Here is a 21622-nt window from a genome sequence, read left to right on the forward strand (position 1 = left end):
TCCCAGAAGACATTTTCACTGATAGCTTCAAGTGACTGATGACTCTGGCAGCACTGGTCTCTTTAGCATCCAAGTTTAGACACCCAAAAGTGAGTTGATTTTCTGTTGCCAGAGAATGGCGCCTCCCAGTATGACCCACCAGGAAGGTTAATCACTTTTGGAAGTGTACACCTCCTTCCCCCAGTGTGATTACTCTGAAGGGAAATTGCTCTAAGAACTCATTAAGTGAACAGGAAGCCACTATTTCTGACTGAGCATACAGTGTCCTTTAGGAACAGCACGGAACAGAAACAAGACCCAGGTGAGATCATGTGCTGGCCTTTTCCTTTCAGATAAGAGTGTGAAAACTGTAGTAAACAATGCATGCTCTGTATTGGTCTGCTGATACCAGTATCGCTGGTTTAATGCAACTGAAACCTGTGACAGACAGCATGAACTACTGAATTCCTGAAGTTACTTTGGAAGGGAACAGCTCGTGCACCAATTGGCAGCCCTATGTCCAAGCTTCCTGATAGTGAGGTGTCCAGCAGAGCTTTTTTGAGCATGTTATTCTTTTGTATGGGGGTCAAGCAAGGTGGTGGAAGTACACTGACTCCCCTTCCATCTCAGAAGCATATTACTTGAGTCACGTTTTCCCTCCATCCTGGTCCTACCAGAGCTAACATATCGCTTCCTTCTCCTCTTTCCTCCTTGCTGGGCTCTGCATGCCATTTGCTGTCACAGGGCTGGACACACTATCACTGCTCCACTCCTGCTCATCTCTGGAGGGCAATGAGACCCTGGTGGAGGGCCTGGGGCAGTGAGGCATTACCTACACATACCAGCTGTTATAACTACGTTTCATTGAAAACAACAGCACACTGATGAGCGAGTTCCCTACATGAACCAAGGATGGCACATAAAAAGATGATATGTCTTGTGGGATCAGCCCAGCTAAGGAAAGAAATCCCCTCTCCCTCCCTCCCAAAAAAACCCCAGACTAGATGCAATATATAGCCTTAGTCTTGTCTAGCCCATCACATTTCTGATGCATAAAGCATCCTCAAAATGTCCTCAGATAAGACATTCTTTCTACCTCATGCTATTTAAGTTAACAATCAATAAACATAAAGCCATTCAGGATTTAACTGGGAATACCGATTCAGCATTTAGCAGGGGGACTACTGGGGTGACGCATCTGGGAAACAGCTAATGCCACTGCTTGCAGATGGATGCCCAAAATGGTGGGCACTGAGGCAATACTGAGGACTTGAGAACCTGCTGCAAGCTGGTTCCAAGGCCTCCCACTCCAAGGTGCATTTGAGGGCACAGTAAAACAGGAGGAGCAATGAGATCACTAGGTGAAAGAGCTCTGATTTGGCTATGGGCTACAGATACCCAGGGATTCCACTTCTTTGTTAATGTTCCTTTATTCTGCTTTGCTGCAGAAACCATGTAAGCATCCCACCAAATGAGGCACGCTTGTGAAGCAGCACTGGTTCAAAATACAGATATAAAATGGCTTTTGAAGCTTCTCCTGCTTCTCTTCTTTCCCCCTTCAACTAAGAACTTTTTTCTAGAGTGGGAAGATGCATTTTTAAGATAGATTATTTGGAACGTGAATTTAAATACAGAGAGCCAATCTAGATTTGCATAAAGGCACCCCAGAGTATCATCTAATTGTAAAAACTAAGAATTGAGGAGCCATCTAAATCCATCCCACTGCCAATGGAGAACAGCTCCCCACAGGATATTTACAAGTTTTTAATGCCTTGGCCTAGTGCCTCACGTGCACCAAAGACATACTTTTAGGCCAATAAAACATCCCTTGTCATGGCTTAATGCTGGAAGAATTAATTTATCACTCATTATTTCCTCTTTTAAAGCACTGCTCTTTGGACAGCTGTGACATAATTCTTAAAAATCACACTAGTTAAAGAGCAGAAGTATGCTGTCCCCTCCAGCTCCCTGCCCACAAAGGCCAGCTATTCAAATGGTTTCCTTTTCCCAGTTTAATTTCAGCTCTTGCAGCTGATGAGGGACCAAGAACACTGATCACAGGAGTGCTGGGGGGAACAGCTTGAATCCTCTTGCAGGTCCTGCCTAGGCACCCTCCAACCAAGGGTCTGACAGAAGCTGGGAACACCTCTTCCTTCATGGTGGTGAAAGGGTGTGCCTCTTTGGGCTAAATCACAGCGTTCAGTCTGAATTCAGACAAAGTGAGGCTTGACACAGTAAAGATGAAGTTTTGACTTAACTGAAGCCTAAGGAAATATGATTTCACTTTAAATAAGTCTCTCTCTGTCTCTATCGCGTACACACAGTCCCAATGCAAGTGATTTCATCTTTCATAGCTGAAGGTCAGCCATTTCAACACGGTACTTTTTCCACAGCGAGTCACAGTTTCTGCCCTCCTTGCAGGTCTGCACCATCAACATGTTAAATAAACCACAAAAGCAAGGCAGTTGGACGTTATTGGACGCTTTTATTTTAATGTAGCACCCAGCTTCATATCACATACATTTTCCAAAATTAGATGGGCATAGTATAGAACACTATACATTTTGCAGCTTACCATGGGGATAGTCTGCAGCTGTGAAAACAAATTACTTAAATCTGGCTAACCAATTTATAAGTTAAAATTCAAATATTTAATAGCCTCGGGGTATTTTTTTTTAGATTAACAATGACAATGCTTGCAATACAATTTTTATATCAAAAAATCAGTAACAGAGTAAAACATAATGCATATGTTCATAGCACATTATCATGAAGATAGCTGAAAAAAGCTTCAAAATACATCATCTCTTCTCAAAGACACTGCATCACTTAGATTTATTTTTTTTCCTGAAAAAGTACTCTTTAGTCAATAAAATATGCAGCTTCATGAGCCCATGTATTTTCTTGTCAAGGACTGTGTATGCTGAAGGCTGAAGGTACTGGGAAATGGACATCCCTCATTCCCCAGCTAGCAACTTTTACAGGCTCTCTTCCTCCTGGTGATATAAACATTAACAGATCCATAAAGAAATGCAAAATCAAAAGGAAGACATGAGTGCACACTTACACCCACACTGAGGAAGATCCTTATCTACTCTGCCTAGTCCTGTTCTCCAGATAAAAATATTTAATTGTCCAGTTGAAGACTGGGAATGGGGCATGGGGCTCACGGTCAGCACATCCTCTCAGATACAAGGATGCCGAGCTCCACCTCCTGTTCCCATTTATTCTCTGTTGCTGGGCATGTTCTCTGCCCAGTACATACAGAAACCATGAACTGAGGACAGTGAGAGCTTATGCATGGGAATCTGCTCTCTCTCCTTGGTCAGGCTGGAAGCTGGGACAGGCAGACCCTAGTTACTGTTCTGGGTCAGGCATGTCAGGGGCTTAAAGCTGATCACTCACCTGCAGGTCAAGCAAAGTGCCTCTGAGGTCTCCCTTTTTGATTTTGAATTTAGGAGCATCTCCCATCCAAAGTTTGAGAAAGCAAAGGTTTCTGCAAGAAATTATGATTTTGCTACACCCACATTTTTCTAAAGGAAAAATAATTCTTGAGAAAATCTGTGATCCTGGATTTAGATGTGAACTTGGACCAGCCAAGGCCTGCTAACAGTAGCCATGAGCATGGCTGCACGGAGCAACTGCCAGAAGCACTGTCTATAGCTTCATGATGCCTTCTCCTCTCTTCAAAATGCTAATAGCTTCCCAAGACTAGACATACTTTTTCATTTTGCACGGGCTATCATAAATGCTTAACCGTTGAGACACACAGAAGATTAACTTCTGCACCATATGTAAAACACACCAACATTTCTCCTTGAATATTTCACTTTACTCTTTATGTGAACTAGTGTATCACCATCATAACTGACATTTTACCAAAAAGAATACAAATCAACTCACGTTATAGTCATTGAAGCTGAGCAGGGCATTTGACTGCAACTCTAAAAATGCAGAGATGGTTAAATATTTTATTTATTAAGTCCAGTGGTAAAGTAACAATCAAGTAAGTATTTCATTGTTGGTTAAGCATGGATCATAATTTCCAGTGAATGAAAAAACTTTCCATATTTTAGAAGGGAGACATTTGAAAAAGACACTATAAAGCAGACTCTTCCATAATTCCTTAGAACAGCATCTACTCCATGAATAACTCAAGTGAAATAAATGCAAGATTATTCCAAAGGAAGCTCCTATCAAACATGAAAAAGTCCTCCACTGCCTTAAAAATGCAGCATGCACACTTCTTTGTAATTGAAAAGTTTTCCTTAAAATATCACCCATATAAGAAAAAACAAGTGTGCCATACGATTATTTTCTACCAAATAGTAACGGTTTATTAACCAAATGACAACATAAGAACTAAAAAGCAAAGAGAGAGAGCACTTAGCCTCATTAAATCTCCAGAATGACTCAGTAATACTATGAACAAATTAAATAAATGATGATAAATCTGGAAAAATATCACTACAAGCAAGAGGGCAGTGGCTCTTTTGCAGTTTCCCAGAAATGTTTGCATTCCTCACATTTTGTCACTGACCAGGAATGACTGTCTGACCTCAGCTATGCAATAGTCACACAAGAAAAGTCTCAAATCCAGAGAAAACAGTTCTTTTTTATTAACATAGTGATGTTTAGTTGAATCAAAACTAATGTATCACAAAAACACTTTCAGTAACAATTCTGCAAATGGCAATTTTCACCTTAAGACTTCTGGATTCATGTTCCACATCCACATTCTTTCCAGCAAAAGTAGACTGTTTCCTCATCAGTTTAAACATTCTCATTGATGCCCTTCTTATCTCCCAACAAAACTTTTGGCTGCTCTGGTGCCCTCTGATATGCCATGGCAGCCATTCCACGATACACCCTGAAGAGAGGCTGCCCAGCTGCTTCAAACCTGCTTCTCCTTCCTCTCAGCCCCAGGGTCATCCTATAGCTACAGGGAGAAAGTGTCACACCAACGACAGTGACAAAATTTTTGCACTGTTTCTGCCAGGCAAACACATACACTTAAATTAGGTCAGTGAGCAACAGGATATGAAACATGTGCAGTGTCATGTTTAAGGTGGATAACAGGTAGGCGACATTCCCTTGCAGTGAAGCACATCATACCCATGGTGGGAGCAGGGCTGATATTATTATGTCTGAACTCACGCAATCTAAGAGTATTGCCTAAAAAAATACAGCAATATTAGTTAGCCAGCTTCCATTGCAAGAACTGAGACCAAAGCCACTGACCAGTGCATCCATGGAAAAATCCCCACGGGATTCAGTTGGCCCTGGATCAAACGCAGGTTAAAAATTCATCTTTGCTTCTTCATTTAGAAAATAGATGGGCATTAGCAGTTTTATCCTATCAGTAGCATCTCCACTGATGCGCAAAGGAACCTTAACAAAAGCCTGCTGTAAAAGGCAATTATTTCCATCACACATTTTATAGCCTCATACATAGCACTTTGCTATTTTTCTTCTTTTGGAAATACAGTTCTTGTACACATCCTTAAAAAAATCAGCAGCTATTAAGACAACAAAGCAGACTAATACAGATGCACATAGAATAGCTTCTATAAAAATGCCCTGAATGGATTTTTAACCTGTTGTTAGAAACACACTGTTGGTTTAAAAAAAAAAAAAAGAAGAAAAAAGCTATAAACCAGTGATCTCAAATATGCCAGAAGAATGCACAGACACTGGCAGTTGCAAGCAAGTGATCAAACACTGGTGATAAAAACAACTATAGTTCAAAAAAAGATATTTTTCCTAATCTCCAAAATAACTACATTTTAGTATTTTTTACTGTTCTCTCATATGCCTTGAACTTCTAAAATACAAGTTCTCTAACAATAAAATACATCCATGATTGCATAATAAACAGTACTAAGAAAATAATTATTTGACATGTGATTGAGGATAAAGATTCTGTACATCTTGTGAGTTTTATTCCTATGGTATGTTAAACCCAGGGGTACTCTACCATGATACAATCCTACAAGAATCAGTGACATCCAGAAGCACACCTCAGCAGATGAGTTTTCAATTTAAGCAAGAATTCAGGAATGCTGTACCTCATAATGAGCAGGGCAGGAGGTGTTGCCAAAATGCATATAAATCAGGAATTCTTTACATAAATAAAATACTCTTAGGTTATTCATTTCAGTGATAAACTGTTCTTACACATTAGGCTGGGAAGAAGGAAGAAAGAAGGCAAAGCATCCCCCACTCAGAAATATCTGGCAGTCAGGTATTTGTTTTCTGTCTCTTCCTCACCTGCAAAGGCAAAAGCGTGTAGTGGGGTGAGGGGAGACCTGACAAGGCTGGTCCTCCCCACTGCCTTGGCAGAAACCCTGCTCAGCCACACCCAGGTCCTCTCCTTGCAAGGTTGTCGGGACACGTGCTCAGCACAGCGGTGCGGGAAGTCACAAGACGGTGACAGGACGTAGCTGCTCCAGCTGTGTTTCCAAGGCAATTCGTTCCTTGTGAACCTCCTGCAGGAGGGAGAGATGTGTGTTCTAACTTTTGGGATGCTCGAATGCACCACCCTGCTCTGGCGAAGGGCAGCCAGGCAAACCACTGGCATTGACTCAAGGTTTGGGGCTCTGCTGTTTAAGTAACTGTCCTTGTGGTCTCAAAACACAGCACCAATTCCATACGACCCCCCTGCACAGCTTCTGCTGCCTCCTCCTTACAAGGGGGCAACACAGAGGTTTAACCACGTGCTTGGGTGACCACAGAGAGGAGCAGTCATCCACTGGTCAGTGGAACAGCTGGGGCTGCAGCAAAGATAGCCTCAAATGGCCACTTTTACCAAAGAAAATCAGGCTATTTTGAAATAAGGTTTCCTTCAAAACTGCTTTTTGATAGTATTTTGTTCTACAACCAGCCTCTTTCCTTTGGAAAATGAACAAGACTTAGATTTTGCAATCTACCTCTGTAGCTGCTGCAGCAGGAAGATCATCAGTCTCAGTCAGAAACTAAGCATGAAGGCTTTGGGGACCAGTGATTTTCAGAAAGCTCTCCTTGTCTCAAGGGTGCCCCTGTATGGAGAGGCACCCAGTTCTCGCTGACCTCCCATCAAAGGGCTCCCTGCCAGTGTGGGAGCTGGGTTGAACTATGCCTCCTCCAGGCTTTGGATCCCCATTTGGGCAGGCTCAGAGCCCCAGCAGGGGAGTGCACTTGAACCTTCCCCATCCTCAGTGTAAGATGTGCCTGAGGAGTACCCATCAAGTCTTCTGGTCTCCATAAAAACAGCAGGGCCCTGCTTTATCAGAAAGTTTCCAGGCAGCAACACAGCTTAAAGGACAAGTTCTTGTGTGAACTTAGGCAAACCTCTATGTCTTTTCCTGCTGTAAAACACAGGTAACAGCACTGGTCGGCTGAAGATGGGAGCAGGTAAGACCTGAGCCAAGGAATGATGGCAATGTGCTGTCATTAAAAGCTTTCATCTCTATGCTTATTTCAATTACTGTTCTATAATTTGGTCTGATTTCAGTGCAGAGCATCCACCCTCAATCTCTCTTGGGAGATCCTTGAAAAGCAGTTAAGAAATTACGTTAAGCAAAGTTGAACATGCAATCAAACTTCCCCCCTGACCGAAAAAAAAAAGTGCATCTGCAGGTTCACCACCCTTTCCAGACAAGCGTGTTCATAACATGCAAGGAAGAAAAAGCTGTAGGAGATAAAAACCTGAAGTCTACTTCATTTGGACTAAGACAATGGAAAAATGAAGAACTGATATTTATAAGAAAACAGCCCCTTGGGAACACATTAAAGGACAAGTCAGCAGACATTAAAAATTAGTGTTAGATGCTCACATAAAACATGGTCCATGTATCTCAAATGCCTGACTCCAGGAGACAATTATGTAGCACAACTGATCAGAAGACAAGAAAGCTTGGCTTGAGTTGGTCTTCTGCAGCAGGTGACACCATCACATCAAACTTTTCAGAAAGATGAAGTTCATTCTTTAGACTTATGCTGCCAGTGGAGCTGTAGGCTCATAGGTTGTAATTTTTCAAAGGAAGCACCATCCTACCCACATATACAATACAGTTATTCCCTTCTTGAAAGCAGGAAGGAATGAAATAGGTCTCATCTGAGAGGATGAACAAGATTCTCTGCTGGAGGTGACACATAACTGATTACAAGGAGTTTTGTCACTGATTTGCAATGCATTCCTTACCTTCAGCTGCTGCTGGAGCTCACTGTTCAACCTGGCGAGCACAGCATTGGCTTCTTTGTTCTTTCGTATGGCAGTCTGAATAGCCCTTTTCTGCTTGGAAGACTGTCTGCCAGACAGATACAAAACATTTCAATTAAGAACCTCAACAGTGGCTGATGCCAGAAGACCAGCCATCCATTTTGCATGACTGTACTCTATACACACTGGACTATGCTTCAAAGACAAGGTACAAACTACAGATTCAAGAGAAGAAAAAGGTAACACTTGAAATTAGATGCCTGAATCAGGTAGAGTTTTTGAAAGTAAAACAGTCACAACCTGTTAACCTGAATGACAGAAACATTTTAGGCTGTCTCAATTATTTCGAAATCACTTCATTATTGAGTTTAAGAATAATCCCTGCATAGCTGTGGTTATTGTAGCATCTTTGCACTAGCTGTTTTCAGACACTTGTAGAGTTTAGAGAGTCAGAAGTGGCTACTGCAAAATATAAAAATCATTCTATACAGAAATAAAAGACATTGGCATGAAAATGTTGCCTCAGATTTTTGGAGCACTGCTGATACTGATGGTTTTTTACTTCAAAAATTAATCTTTCTTTCACTCAAAGCAGTCATTTCCACCCAAACCGCCTGATATTACAAACAGGAACAGAGGAATGGCTTATGGACTTTCCTCATCTGTTTTGCTGCTCATTATTATTACTTCATAGCCTGTGGTAACTGATCTGGAGGAAATGACAGCTAGGCAGACAGGTACAAAAAGAGACAGCTCTGTATGTAAGGACCATCCTATTCCAAGAAATGGAGATAACAACAGGAAAAGGAAAGAAAATGCAGAATATACTGGCTCCAATATCCAATCCCTCATCCAAAAAGATTATTTTAAAGTTTTACATGAGGTTAAAAGAGCTCTTTAATGCCAAATTTGATCTAAACCAGATGCCCTATTTAAATACAGTCCGCAGTGGCACACAGTCCCCATTAGCTCTTCTGTCTTAACAGAGCTGATGGCACTGATCTTTGCAACAGAATCTTTTTCACAGCACAGCAACAGGACTTTATGCTGTTATCTTCCAGTGAACTGTCAGTTTTCTGCTTCACTATTTTGGTTCAAACTACTCTCCATAGACTATAAAGTAATAGATGATGCAAAAAAAATAAAAGCAGGGCAATATATGTCTGTGGCCATTTAAACATTTTAGGAAAGATACAGACAAGACAGGATTGAGATGTTAACAAATGCTGTTATCTCTGAACTACTATGGAATATGCACTCCCAAAACACAAAATAGCACTTTAAGAGCATCCTAGGAGTCTTATTACTTATTCTAATCTCCAATTATGCAGCACAGATTCAGTCTACTGATAAACAGTTTGCCAAGAAACGCTCAATTGCTTTGGGCAGCTTGATTTTGTTTCAAGCTGAATCAGATGGCTTTGCAAGGCTCTGAGTGACAGTGGGGTATAATGTTTGCACAGTCTTTCAGCTGAGGGAGATGCACAGATCCAATAGGGCTTCAAGTGCCTTTGTTTACCATTTGTACAGCCCCTTCTCCACTGCTATTAAATACACATACAAGTCTTTGCTGCTGACAGCTTTGACAGCTGTATTTATGAGAGCAAACAACACATGTTGGGTTTGGTCATTACTGGATTATTACAAGTGGCTCAACTCACACCACTGGCAAGCTCATTTCCAACATGCCTTGCAATGAAAAAATATCATAAGGATATAACCAACGTCAAGCATTTCATGACTCAGTTTCCCGGGCAATTATTTGGTCATATCTGTCCAAATGAACGACCAAAATTCCAGAAGATGTGCACAAGGCAAAAACATACACCCTCACATATAAAATGTGGCAATGGATTTGCCATATGTAGGATGGAAGAAGTCCTGTCAGAGACGGACTAGAGAAGAAAAAGAAGAAAACCGCTCAAATGTTATAGAAACAGAAGTTTTTAAGGTGGTTTAAACAGGTTTTAAAATGGCTTTTGCTTTTCTGCAAAGTCATTGCCCCTTCTTCCCGACACCCCCTGAGAAGGACTATTGTCTCCCATATGGGAGTGTCCTGGGAAGATGTCCTGAGATGTTTTTCATTGGTCTTTGTTAACCCCTTCCTATTGGCTGTTAACTCCTTACCTGATTGTTTTTTTCTGTATGACCCTGAACCTGTAATTGGTCCCCTTTTAACCCTCCTAAAAGCCTTATAAACCCCTATCCCCACAATAAACTTCCTCTTTCGTCCATCTCTCCCTGGTGGTCTGTGTGAGCTCCTTATGGGGTTGCCAGGCCATGTGGTGGGGGCAGGGGGAAGAGCATTCACCTTCCAGGTAATGGGCTGGCACCCAGGGCCTGAAGGTTCCCCCTCCAACTAATCCGCCGTAAATAAAAGTTGTGTTAGAGATGCTGGCTGAACAGCTAGGCTTGCTCTTCAGACATGTCTATTAGGTACAGAAGTAAGACACCTTTGAAGAGGTTATCTATCAATCAAATACCACCAACAGTCACTACAGGCTTAGTCTGCATTCTAGAAGACCAATGTACATTTCAGAGACCTGTATCAAGTGAAGCACTCTCAAAAACAGAACTATTAAGCACAGAATTATGCAAAGAGGAAACCCTGCCACATCAGACCTCATGGTGCAGTTTGGCATGCTAAGTACAGGTTTTTACTTTTGAACTGGGAGATGAGCCTTGGCTGCTGGCTGGGAAGAAGTCACATTTATAGTGGGAGAAAGCTCAGGGGTCTCCAGCCCTTGTGCCTCTGTCCGGAGCTTCCTGCGGGCAGGTTTGGAGGGTGGCTGAGCAAGAACAACCTCCTGAAAGGAAGAAGCACAGCAACATTAAGTCAGGCCATATGTGTCCCATCATTAGGCTGGAGAATATTTGTGACACATAAATTGCTGACAGTTGGACAAAGATTTCATAATTTAAAGAGGTACAGAGCTTAATTCAAATTTGGTAATAGCTTCTCACTTTTCTGACTTTGAAAAAGGAACAATAACGCTTGTAGTCCCTTAATGAATTAAATGATTATGCTAGTGTTTTGTCTTCATCTGGATTGTATTGTGTAGCTCTGTGTGCAATGGGCGAAGGTGGAGGGAGGTGTATAAATACATATACTGGCCCCCAGTTGACCCAAAAGCATTAAAACCAAAGCAAGATTTAATTTTGATTATGCTCAGTTGGTAAGAATTAAAAATGAATCAATCAATTGTATCCCATCTCACTGCCTCACACATCTGGTGTGGAGTTTCTCCCTTCTCCCCTCCTCTCTTACATGAAGCAACACTGAAGATAGCTTAGAAATACAAATATATAAAATTATCCATGCAAAATTAACATGTTGGAAGTATAGAAGGCCAGTTATTCCTCTTGATAAATTACATCAAATAAATAGTGTGGGTTTTCTAGGTCAAATAGAGTCTTGGATTTTTATGACTTCAGTGGTAAGAAGAGTTTTAATTATTTTAAATTAAGACATCATTTCTTTAGCAATGAGAACAGTTTTAATGCCTTATAGCTGTTTTAAAACTGAAATATAAATATATCATTTTCAGTGTATTTTATTATTGGATTTGTTTTACAAGGGATATAACTATTACTGCCTCATTTCATGAATGAGAAAGCTAAGACTCAAAAGTTGAAGGGACTTGAGAAAGTTTTTTTTAGCACCACAGACAAAACCAGAGACCAAATTTTCTTATTGAACAGTTTACTGGGCTAGAGTACATGCATTACTAAGTTTTGATCAAATGTTAGTAAAATAAGAAAAAAATAAATGGGGAAATATTTAATGACACAGCAATTATGAGAAAAAAAACAACACTGTAAGAAGCAGCCTGACACAAGAAGAGACCACTATGAGTGATACAAAATGAAACCAGCATAAGACCATCAATCATTAGTATTAGAGGGATTGCAATTATTAAAGGAATTTGAATTATAAGGAAAAAAGGGTTTCAACATTAAAAAACAGTTCTGTCATTACTGGAAAAAAAGATCTAAAAATATTATGAGATGTTCTGATCAGGACATCAGCACATCATGACTGCACAGGTCTCTGGTAATACCATGCTCTGAAATCCCGTGCACATGCACAGGTCCCTACAAACACCACATGTGGCAAGTGAGGAACTTGTGTATGCCTTCTACAAGTATAAACTGGTGGGATGCTAGACATACAATCCCAGTCTACCTTAAACTGTCCAAACCCTACCAAATCCACAGGATAAATTCCTTTGCCATTTGAAACACAATACTGTAAGCAATAATGCAATATGTAAAAGCAGATCCCTCTGCACGGGTTCTTTGGCTGCCTGTTGCTGCACAAGGCTTTGGAAGGTGGGTCAGCACCACAACAGCAACCTGCCTCCCACACCCCACAGCCTGGGGCTTCGCTGCATTTTAGAGATCCAGGTGGGATAAGCGTGAGCATGAAGTAAGTGGATTACCAGGACTTCATTTCCCCAGCAGGGCTATAAAGCAGAGCAAGGAAGAAGCTGGGACAGGCTAGAAGTAGCATGTGATGAACACTACAGGAACAAGGACACTGCCTGGAAAGCCCTATCACACACAGAAAATGATGACACTGGACATTTGTCTGTGCCTCCCGTTAGAGTAAGAAGGGTGATGGTGCTCCCTGGGCAAGGTACACACTACACACAGCACCTGCAAACAGTTCTTGGCTGGGCTAAGCAAAGGTCTTGCAGGTGCTCTCTGGCTGCAGGAGGGGCCAGAGGGGTGAGAATCTGTATTTGCCCCCTATCAAAACCTGTTCTGCCAGGAGCTGGTGGAAGGAGGTGGTGGGCCCATGACCAGGAGAGGGGAAATGCTCACAGCCACTGCTAAGGCCAGTCCATCCCTAAGCAAGGGCCTTTGAAGAGTGCCATTGCAATTTCAGTGTTTACTTTATACAATGATATGCTCATACAAAAACATATTAGAAACTGCACATCTTGAGTAAATCTCTCCCAGTCTATGTACATTTAGTGGTAGATCCTGACCTCTAGCAAACAGGTGTGTTTACATCAAAATTAAATCCTCAATAACTGAAACCAAGAAGTGCAAGAACTACAGCGAGACAAGGGTCGAGTACAATCAAACTCTTTTTTTGTCTTCCCTAAGGCTCCACAAGGCTCCCTAAGGCTCTCCTATTGATTTTGAAATAAATGGCAAGCTGCCTCTCTTAAAGCACATGCATCAACGTGTATGTACTAAGAGCTTCTTAATGATTTATCCAAGTTGATGTCACACACAATCCCAGTTCTCTCCAGCGTCTTGACCTCCACAGAAGGTAAACATTTGAAAACATAACCTTAACCCTCTGTTTAATTGCTTTAAAACTTAAAACAACCACATCTGTTGATGAAGGCAAATCACTCCATAATGGTACAATGTGTGCAGGTCTCACCTTTTTTGCTGAACTGTTTTCTTCTGCCTGCGATGGGGGTCTATTCATCTGAGGATGTAAATCAACCTCAGATGGTTGCTCTGTCTGCAACAACAAATCAGTCAGCGCTACACCCAGTCACATACAATAAAGTCAATGAAAGGAAATGTTACACACAAAAGAAAAGTTACTTTAACAATTCAACAGTAGGGAAAATGGAGATCTCGGGTGACAGCTGAATGGATGACATATGTCTTTTGCAGATTTTTAATGAAACCATTTTCTTGCATTTTACTGTGCTTAGAAAACAGAAGAAAACTTTGTGAAGCACTAGGAACTGATGAATGTAAACAATCTAATACTCACAATTTCTTCTAGAGTTACCCATATGGCCTAGATACTTAGAGAAAAACTAAGGAGGGTGGATAAAAGCTAGAAAGATCTTGGATGCACCCTTGGATGCACCCTTGGATGCACCCTGTCACCTTATTATCACCTGAAACCGATGAAAATTCACTGGAGTAAACCTCTGTCTTTGAAGTTTGCAAGGCTGAAGTGTGAAAGCATGAATCATACCAAAAATTCCAGCAAAGTTACTGAAAACACGAGTCATAAAAGCAGACAAATAAATCTTCCCTCCTCCCTTCTCACGTTTCAAACAGAAACTGGGATGAACACTCACCACCCAGGTCTACACATCTGCAAAACAAAACACCCTCCTGCCAACATATCTGACTGAGCAGCAAATTAAAACAGAGGGTTAATCCCTTGCTTTGCCTTTTGTGAAACCTCTCTGCATCTTTTGACAGGGCACAGCATAGGGAAGGGTGGCAGGATTTGGAGCTGCCTGTCCCTGGGCACACGGCAGCAAACACGGTATAAACACAGTGCAGCTGTTTTCTGTCCAGAAAGTATGGAAATGCTCTCCAAGATGGGGAAGGCAGGTAGAAGCAGAAAGCTGAGGGCACTTGGCACCAGCAGACAGCCTCTCCTCTTTCCCAGCTTCTGCCAAGTTGGAGCCACACTGGCAAGAGCCCCCAGGCAGAAGGGGCAATCTGCCATTCTGCTCCCTCCACAAGAAAGGCTCATTTCTATACAAGTGAAAAACCAAGCCTGAGGCAAACCTCAAACTTTCAAGGGACCAAAATTTTAGCCATAATAACTTGTTGCGCACTGAAGAACCTAACTCACTGTTGCCAAGAGGTTTCCACATAGGCCCGCCAAGCTCTGTAGCAGTCACAAGTTTACCAGTGCTTAACTGTAAGTTAAACAAAAATGACAGAAAGCACAGACTTTGGTATATTTAAAAAGGAGGAATTTTTTCATACTACTTTCATTTTGTCCATAACAGACACAATAAGAACTGTAGAGGAAGGTACAGGGAAAATGTGGTTCTGTCAGGTTACTGCTGTTCTCCAACCATATGGTGTCAAACATGTGCACAGAGGAGGGAAATTTGGAATTTATTTTTTTAAAACACATGTGAAGTGCCCCAGGGGAGAGGGAAAAGGTATTTTGACTGACAAGATCTCTCTCCCACCCTTTTTTAAGTGTGGTACATCTGTAGTGTTACTTGATGGTTAAAAAAACCCCAAACCCCTCACACCGTAATATTCCAGTATCTGAATAATAATATCTTGATTTTTAAAAATTTTAATAACTACTGAATACTAACATTTGAATTCTGAAAAGCTGTTTATGTATTGAAGAGCTTCCTCTCTAACTGTAAATTTCTGGTCCAATGAGAGTGAAGTGGTAAAAAACCAAAAAAGTCCATTGAATGCAACTGAGTATTTTTTATATCACCAAAGCTGAGTAGCCCATAACCTCTCTGATTTCTACAACCACTTTTTCTGTGTTTGAAAGAAATGAAGGCTCTAAGCACTGGTAACAGCAGTCTGGCAAAGTCCGCAAGGCTTTCATGAATGCTTTGGGGATAGAAAAGCTCAAATAACAAACAGAACCACATCGTAAATTTGGTCCACATCACTTTGACAAATCTTTCATTCACTTAAGGACAGCAAGAGTAAACCCAGCCTTTCAGAGAGCCATGTAATATGCATACTATAAATTCCTCATGGTATAGCCTTGCTGCACAACCCACAACAGTGACAAGGTACATGAGAGACAGCTCTTAATGACCCTTCTTGGACAGGAAGTCCTAGAACCCTCCCTAACCTGGTCAGGTTGGAAGTTTCTGGTGCACACACTCTTGCTGGAGCATACAGTAAAACTTGCATCAAAAGCATGAATATTCTGACTTATTTCACATAATGAATTAAAAAAAATAAATGAGACCAACCCCATGTTATTTATGTATAGATAAAAAAAATGCAGCTTTTGAAGAACTAGTGTGTTCAAACCTCCTAGGAGTAATTGAATAGACCAGTACTCTACAATGTCAGTTGCAAACAAGTGGAAAAAGTCATGGTAAGATAAAGGGCCTGGAGGGGAGAAAAAATACCAAAAACCAAACCTCAAACTTTAGCAAAAACACCCTTTCTTCTTCTTCCTCTCTTCCCTTTTTTTTTATTTCTTTTAATTTATTTTTTTAATGGTGTCATTGCAGAAGAACACTGCTTTAAACTGAAGAGAACTGAAAAAAAGAAAAAAAGGGTAAACTTTGCACCCTGGTAAAAGCAAATATAAATTGCAGGGATGATGCCGAAATTTCCAACAGTTTGGTATCGCCGTTCCTAGTGATGCAAGACACATTTTTTGTGAGCTGAGGGCTGTGATGTGGCTGTGGCAGCTGTGCTGCAGGGCTGCAGTACCCGCTGCCTGAGGCTGGGTCACTGGTCTGGCCACTTCTCCCTGCTGCCAGGATGGAGGATGGCAAAGCTCAGCAGCCAGCGGAGCAGGGACTGGTAAAAATAAAGAAATATCTGACAAAAAAAAAAAAAAAAAAGGGGGAAAAACCCCAAAGAGACAACTAGTTCTGGTGATGCAGCTCATGCATAATGAACGAAACCGAGCAACTGACATGTCCCTAAAGTGCCACCTAGTGGCATGTGGGACAGGCCATTTCTGAATACTTTGCTCGGAGGAAAGTACCAAAAAAAAAAGGTGTCTGCATCACTAGGAGCCTGCAGATTGAGCCTGCCCCACGGGTACGCTGCCACTGGGCATGCTGAGCCTCGGCTCTTCCCAAAGTCACCTTTCCCTCTCACGCAGAAACCAGCTCTTATACATGAATTATCTGCTGTCAGAGTTACAACTCTCCTCTAGAAAGACCTCCACTCCTCAGGGCAATGACTCTGACACAAGAGCCCAAGTGTAAAAACAGATCTGTGTGCTGCTGCAGGGGATTTTGTTCAGGGACAGACAGCATTTAACCCAGGTAAAAATTTTTTAATTCCGGCAAAAATTTTTTGTTAACTGTATCATGCATCAATGCGAAGGTTTGTTGATGCAGTTAACACAACAAAGTCTTCTCTGAGAAGCTTTACAAATACATCTGCAAGCTGATGTCTCCCCACATTGTCCCTACACAGATTCTAAAGGAAAAATAACTCCTGGTTTTTCTTTTGGCAGAGGGATTCCTTGCAGATTTCCTTCCCTTCACTGATTTGGATAAGGGGTGAAAGCCAGTAGTAGTAGCCTTCTAGTATGGGCAGAGTGAGTCTGGTTCAACAGTACTCTAGTCCAAGCTCCTGCAGTGGCATACAAGGAAAAGGTGATCCATCAGGAGCAGCTGAGGTGGGTTCTCTTTAGTTCTTCATCGTTTTAATACCATGCTTAGTATAGTCTCTGGGCAACTAATCTCATTCAGAAACACAGCCATAAACTACCTCCTTCCACCACAGAAATGTCTTAGAATTTTCCCACATACTGGAAACTTAGCACATTTATATTTAAATACTTCACCATTGGTACATAAAACGGAAAGATTATACATTATACAATACGGTCTTTCAAAGGAAATCTCAGTTACAGTAGTGAAGTGCTTCAATGGAGATGTCTCACTCACGTCCACAGAACACAATAAGCTATTGACACTCTAAGTGCTGCTGTGCTGGGTGGTACGGTTGGGAACACACCCAGGGTTACAGCAGATGAGCAAAGAATATCCTGCTCATCTGCACTACCAGCAGTGCAAACAGAGGCTGCAAACCAGGTCTAAAAGAGTATCTTGATTTTGGGAAGCAGAGTTAAGCGACCATAGAAAAGAGCAAGACAGTGCCCTATTCCAAACCTCCTGAAGAGATTCTCTTTGCAGAGACCAGTGTGTTATTAACAGACAGTATCTACTTTTTCCTCAGCACAGTCTTGAATTTTCTGGGAAGAGCCGTAGCCTTCCCATTCTTCCAGGCAAAAGGTAAAACTGGCCAATGAATTTTCTGTGCAACAGCCACAGCCAGAGCCCAACCTGTGGCCTAAGGCCAACACTGATCATTAGGACAGATAATTCCTCATCGTTAAGGACAGCATTAGGAATTGCAAATGCTCATTATTTCATCACATGAGCCTTGACCAGACATTCATAATCTCCTCACAGCTCCATGTGATGATACTTAACAGCACCTTTCTAAAAGACTATATAACACTCACTTAAGCACTAAGTGTTTGAAAGCCTTGGATAAAAGATTTTCGTAACTGTAAAAGAACAAAGCATCTTAACAACTGGGTCTTTGCTTACATTTCCAGTTCTGTTGTTTTGCAATGCTGGATTATATGTAGATTTCACACTCTCATTTCAAGATAATCCGTAACTGATCTTCCAGAACACAAGGTCTACATGGACCTTTCATATTTCTGTTACCTGAGACGCTTTCTGTAAGAGGTGAAATATATATTCAGTCTTTCCCACAATTCAATTTTGCCCACACTTGTGCTCCAGGTTAACTTTACATATGGAAATAGTCCCATTGTAGTCAATGGCACTACTCACAGAAATGAAATTATCTCTGTGCATTCACTGAAGTAGCCTATAATCATTACCTACACAGTGCCACTGCTTAGCTTTGTAAAAAAAGTATTGAGAATAGCTTATCTGTAAAAAAAAGTAGGATACTACATATACTTAACACTCTGTATGTGCCCATTGCAATCTTCTATCATCTCTACATAAGTTCATTTAATAGGTATTTTGCTCCTTTCTAAACGTTCATATTTTTGTGCTTAAAGCCAATTTCTGAGAAGTCAAGACATCTCAATTCCAGTTTCTGTGAGTCTTCTGCATCCTACACTGAATCATCAATTCTTTTTATTGCTTGTTACAAAAACTGAAAATGGTAAGACAGGAAAAAACCCACAGGGATGCAAATGCAACAAGCTGCCAGGGTCTTAGTGTGCTGACTGCTTTCTCAGCACTGTGCAGCCCAGAAGTTTTGATAAGCTTTTTCTTTCCCTGAGTTATCTGAGAGCTGGTGATAAGGTTGAGGAGAAAGGCAGTAAATACAAACAAATTGCTGCAATGTTCAGCTCATTCGCAAGGAAAGAATGGGACCCAGATGGAAGCATTAACAATCTGTTTTAATGCTTCAACTTCCACAAAACCAGATTAACGTAAACTAGAAAGGGCTATGTGAATTCCACTACAGATACAGACATTGAGTTCTTAGCTTCTTTTTATTGTTGTTTTTATGATAAATGTGAAGCCAAGTTAAAAAATTATTACAACATATTTTAATTAAGATACTCTCCCAAAAACCTCTTTAGAAAGGATTTTATAGCATCCATCAACTACTCCTCAAATTCAATTTTAACTGTGCTACTTTTCCACCACTTCTTAAATCATAATTTATTTTGTCTGGCCATCTTAGATTTAATATATAATTTTCATGAGAGGAAGATAATCCACTTATATTAAAGTGGCAGATGGCAAAATCTTTCATGTTATGGAACACTTTCAGTTTCATTACTGTTACAGCCTTCTTCAGTACTTATTGCACTGCTTATACAAGGTATGTTATTCTGCAGCCAAAACTATGGAGATGATCAAAAAACCCACCCTCTTCTAGCACAGTGATTGTAAATGCAAGCTAACAAGTATCCTTTGGTTTAATATAAAATGGTTGTTTGGGAGAATACCATCAGATATACAAACAGCAGGATGCTAAAAGGAAAATCTTACTTTTTTGGGGAGTAATTTATTTATATAACAAAAATGTTTCTTCCTGTAAAACTCCAGGTGTCCTGCCAGCACTTGAAATTCCTCACATAATTTTAGAGAGTAAAGGAATTCCTCAGTGGGCTGAATATTTTCTCCAAACAACTTGGTAAGAGATAAGCAAACCTGTATCTCTGCTTTACCCAAAGATGCTGGTAGTGGGGGGATGCCTGGACCACCTCCCAGCACAGAGCCTGCACATGGTCAGCCTGCTCAGGAGGCTGAGAGGTCTCAGCAGGACAGACAGGAGTCCTGCCCCATCTCTTGGCCTCAGCACCACACACCAGCATGGGCATGATGGTTACAAATCCAGCCTGAGCATACCCCACACTTGTGGCTCTCCATGGATTCAGCAGAACGTGAAGGCATGTTAGTAGAGACAACTTCTTGAACTGGGTCCCAGTTTTCACTTGCAATTCAGGATGATAAATGGCCAAAAAGCTTCAAGGAATTATGAAGTATCAAGTAACATTTGGAGAGCAGAACATACAATATGTTAAAAAGAATAATATCTTTGCTTTCCAACACCACCAGATGCCTGTGACTGGGCAGGGTGACCCACCCATCATCCCTCACAGTGCTTCATTTCCACAATTTCACCAAATCAATAACATCTAATGGTAATGATGGCTACTAAACTGACAGCTGAATTCTGAGCTCACATAACACAGTGAGATTTTAATCTTCAGAGTTGCACTGTACTCAGGATATTTCAATTTGATAATGTTAACAGCTGCCTACCTATTCCACTTCACTTGAACGCTTTTCCTTCACCCATAAATTTTCAGTGCCTGCCAAAGCTGCCAGCATGGAACCGGTGGGAAAAACACATCCCAAGGTCTCCAGAAACAAAAGTCCAGCACAAACCAGTGTGAATTTACAAAACCAACAGGCTTAAAATTTTGACTCTGGGAAAAGAGACTAGGAACATCAGTTTTTTCAGTCAAGATATACAGAGTTTTCTTCCAGTTCCACTGTTTTCAAATCCCCTTATACAGCACAGACAGGATTGAAGATATGCCTTCATAACTGGACAGGAAGGTACTGAAATAGAGTAATTTAAATAAAGGAATGTTGATCTAATTGGCCAACACTGCAGATAGTTAGCTGATGTTGGATAAAATCCTAAAGTTATAGTTGTTCTACACTGTTCATCTGTAATTCCTATTAACATAAATATGTTACTAAATCTCCCACAGAAAGCAGCTGTGGTAAATGACTTCTGTAGGCTTAAAAGCCAACAGTAATAAAGTATTATTTCCATTAAAAAACAACAACAACAATGCTTATATGAGATGAGCATAAACCTTTGGTTTCAGTGGAACATTATTCAAAGTTATTTCCTATCTGAAATATGTGCCCCTGCAAAACAGCTACATAGCTATTGCCTTCCTACCATGATTCTTGCAAGTCCAAGTTACACCAATTTTCTCTGTACAGCCCTGGATCTGCTCAAAAGTTTTGGGGCCATCTTTATGCCAGTCCTCCTCAATGACTTAAGTTTACTATCAAGTTAGGAACAAAGGATCGGGAAAACTTACTCAAGCCACTGAATTCTGTTCTCTACAAGCCCAGAAATAAACTACAGTAGGTATTTCAACAAGCTACAGGTTATTTGTTCTATTACACTATCACTTGAGGTGAGGGAATGATGATGAGGATGACACAAAAAACACACCTAAAAATTTTTAAAAAAACAACAAAAATTAAAAGTAATAAACAAAAAAGGCAGAAAAACCATAACTACAGCATGCCATGGGAAGTTAGCAGAGAGGTAAGGCCTTGCCCATGTCCTAAGTCTTTACAATAGTTTGCAGCATATTAAATACTTATGGTCCAAAGAAATTGAGAAACTGATACAGATAAAATTATCCTTAAATCCAAGCCAGCTACTTTAGACTTGATAAAAGGTGATAAGCGCTACTAGAGATTAAGAGGGTGTCAGTGAAGA

The 21622-nt window shown here is 40.9% G+C and overlaps 1 protein-coding gene across 3 annotated transcripts in view; it reads right to left on the minus strand.

Annotated features, from left to right (window-relative positions):
* Positions 1-2444: 2444 nt before the first annotated feature.
* Positions 2445-21622, minus strand: part of REPS2 (RALBP1 associated Eps domain containing 2) — a 96155-nt gene continuing 76977 nt past the window's right edge. For all 3 annotated transcript variants that reach the window (XM_051795032.1, XM_051795031.1, XM_051795030.1), the window contains exons 15-18: positions 13581-13664; positions 10841-10986; positions 8162-8267; positions 2445-6467 (exon numbers count right to left, since the gene is read on the minus strand). In XM_051795032.1, the coding sequence (XP_051650992.1) occupies positions 6399-6467; positions 8162-8267; positions 10841-10986; positions 13581-13664 (405 nt within the window). In that variant the 3' untranslated portion in view covers positions 2445-6398. The remainder of the gene's footprint in view (positions 6468-8161; positions 8268-10840; positions 10987-13580; positions 13665-21622) is intronic.

The sequence above is a fragment of the Manacus candei genome, unplaced genomic scaffold, assembly GCF_025592945.1.
Source record: "Manacus candei isolate 608988 ecotype Guabito, Panama unplaced genomic scaffold, ASM2559294v1 h1tg000041l, whole genome shotgun sequence".
Taxonomy (NCBI): domain Eukaryota; kingdom Metazoa; phylum Chordata; class Aves; order Passeriformes; family Pipridae; genus Manacus; species Manacus candei.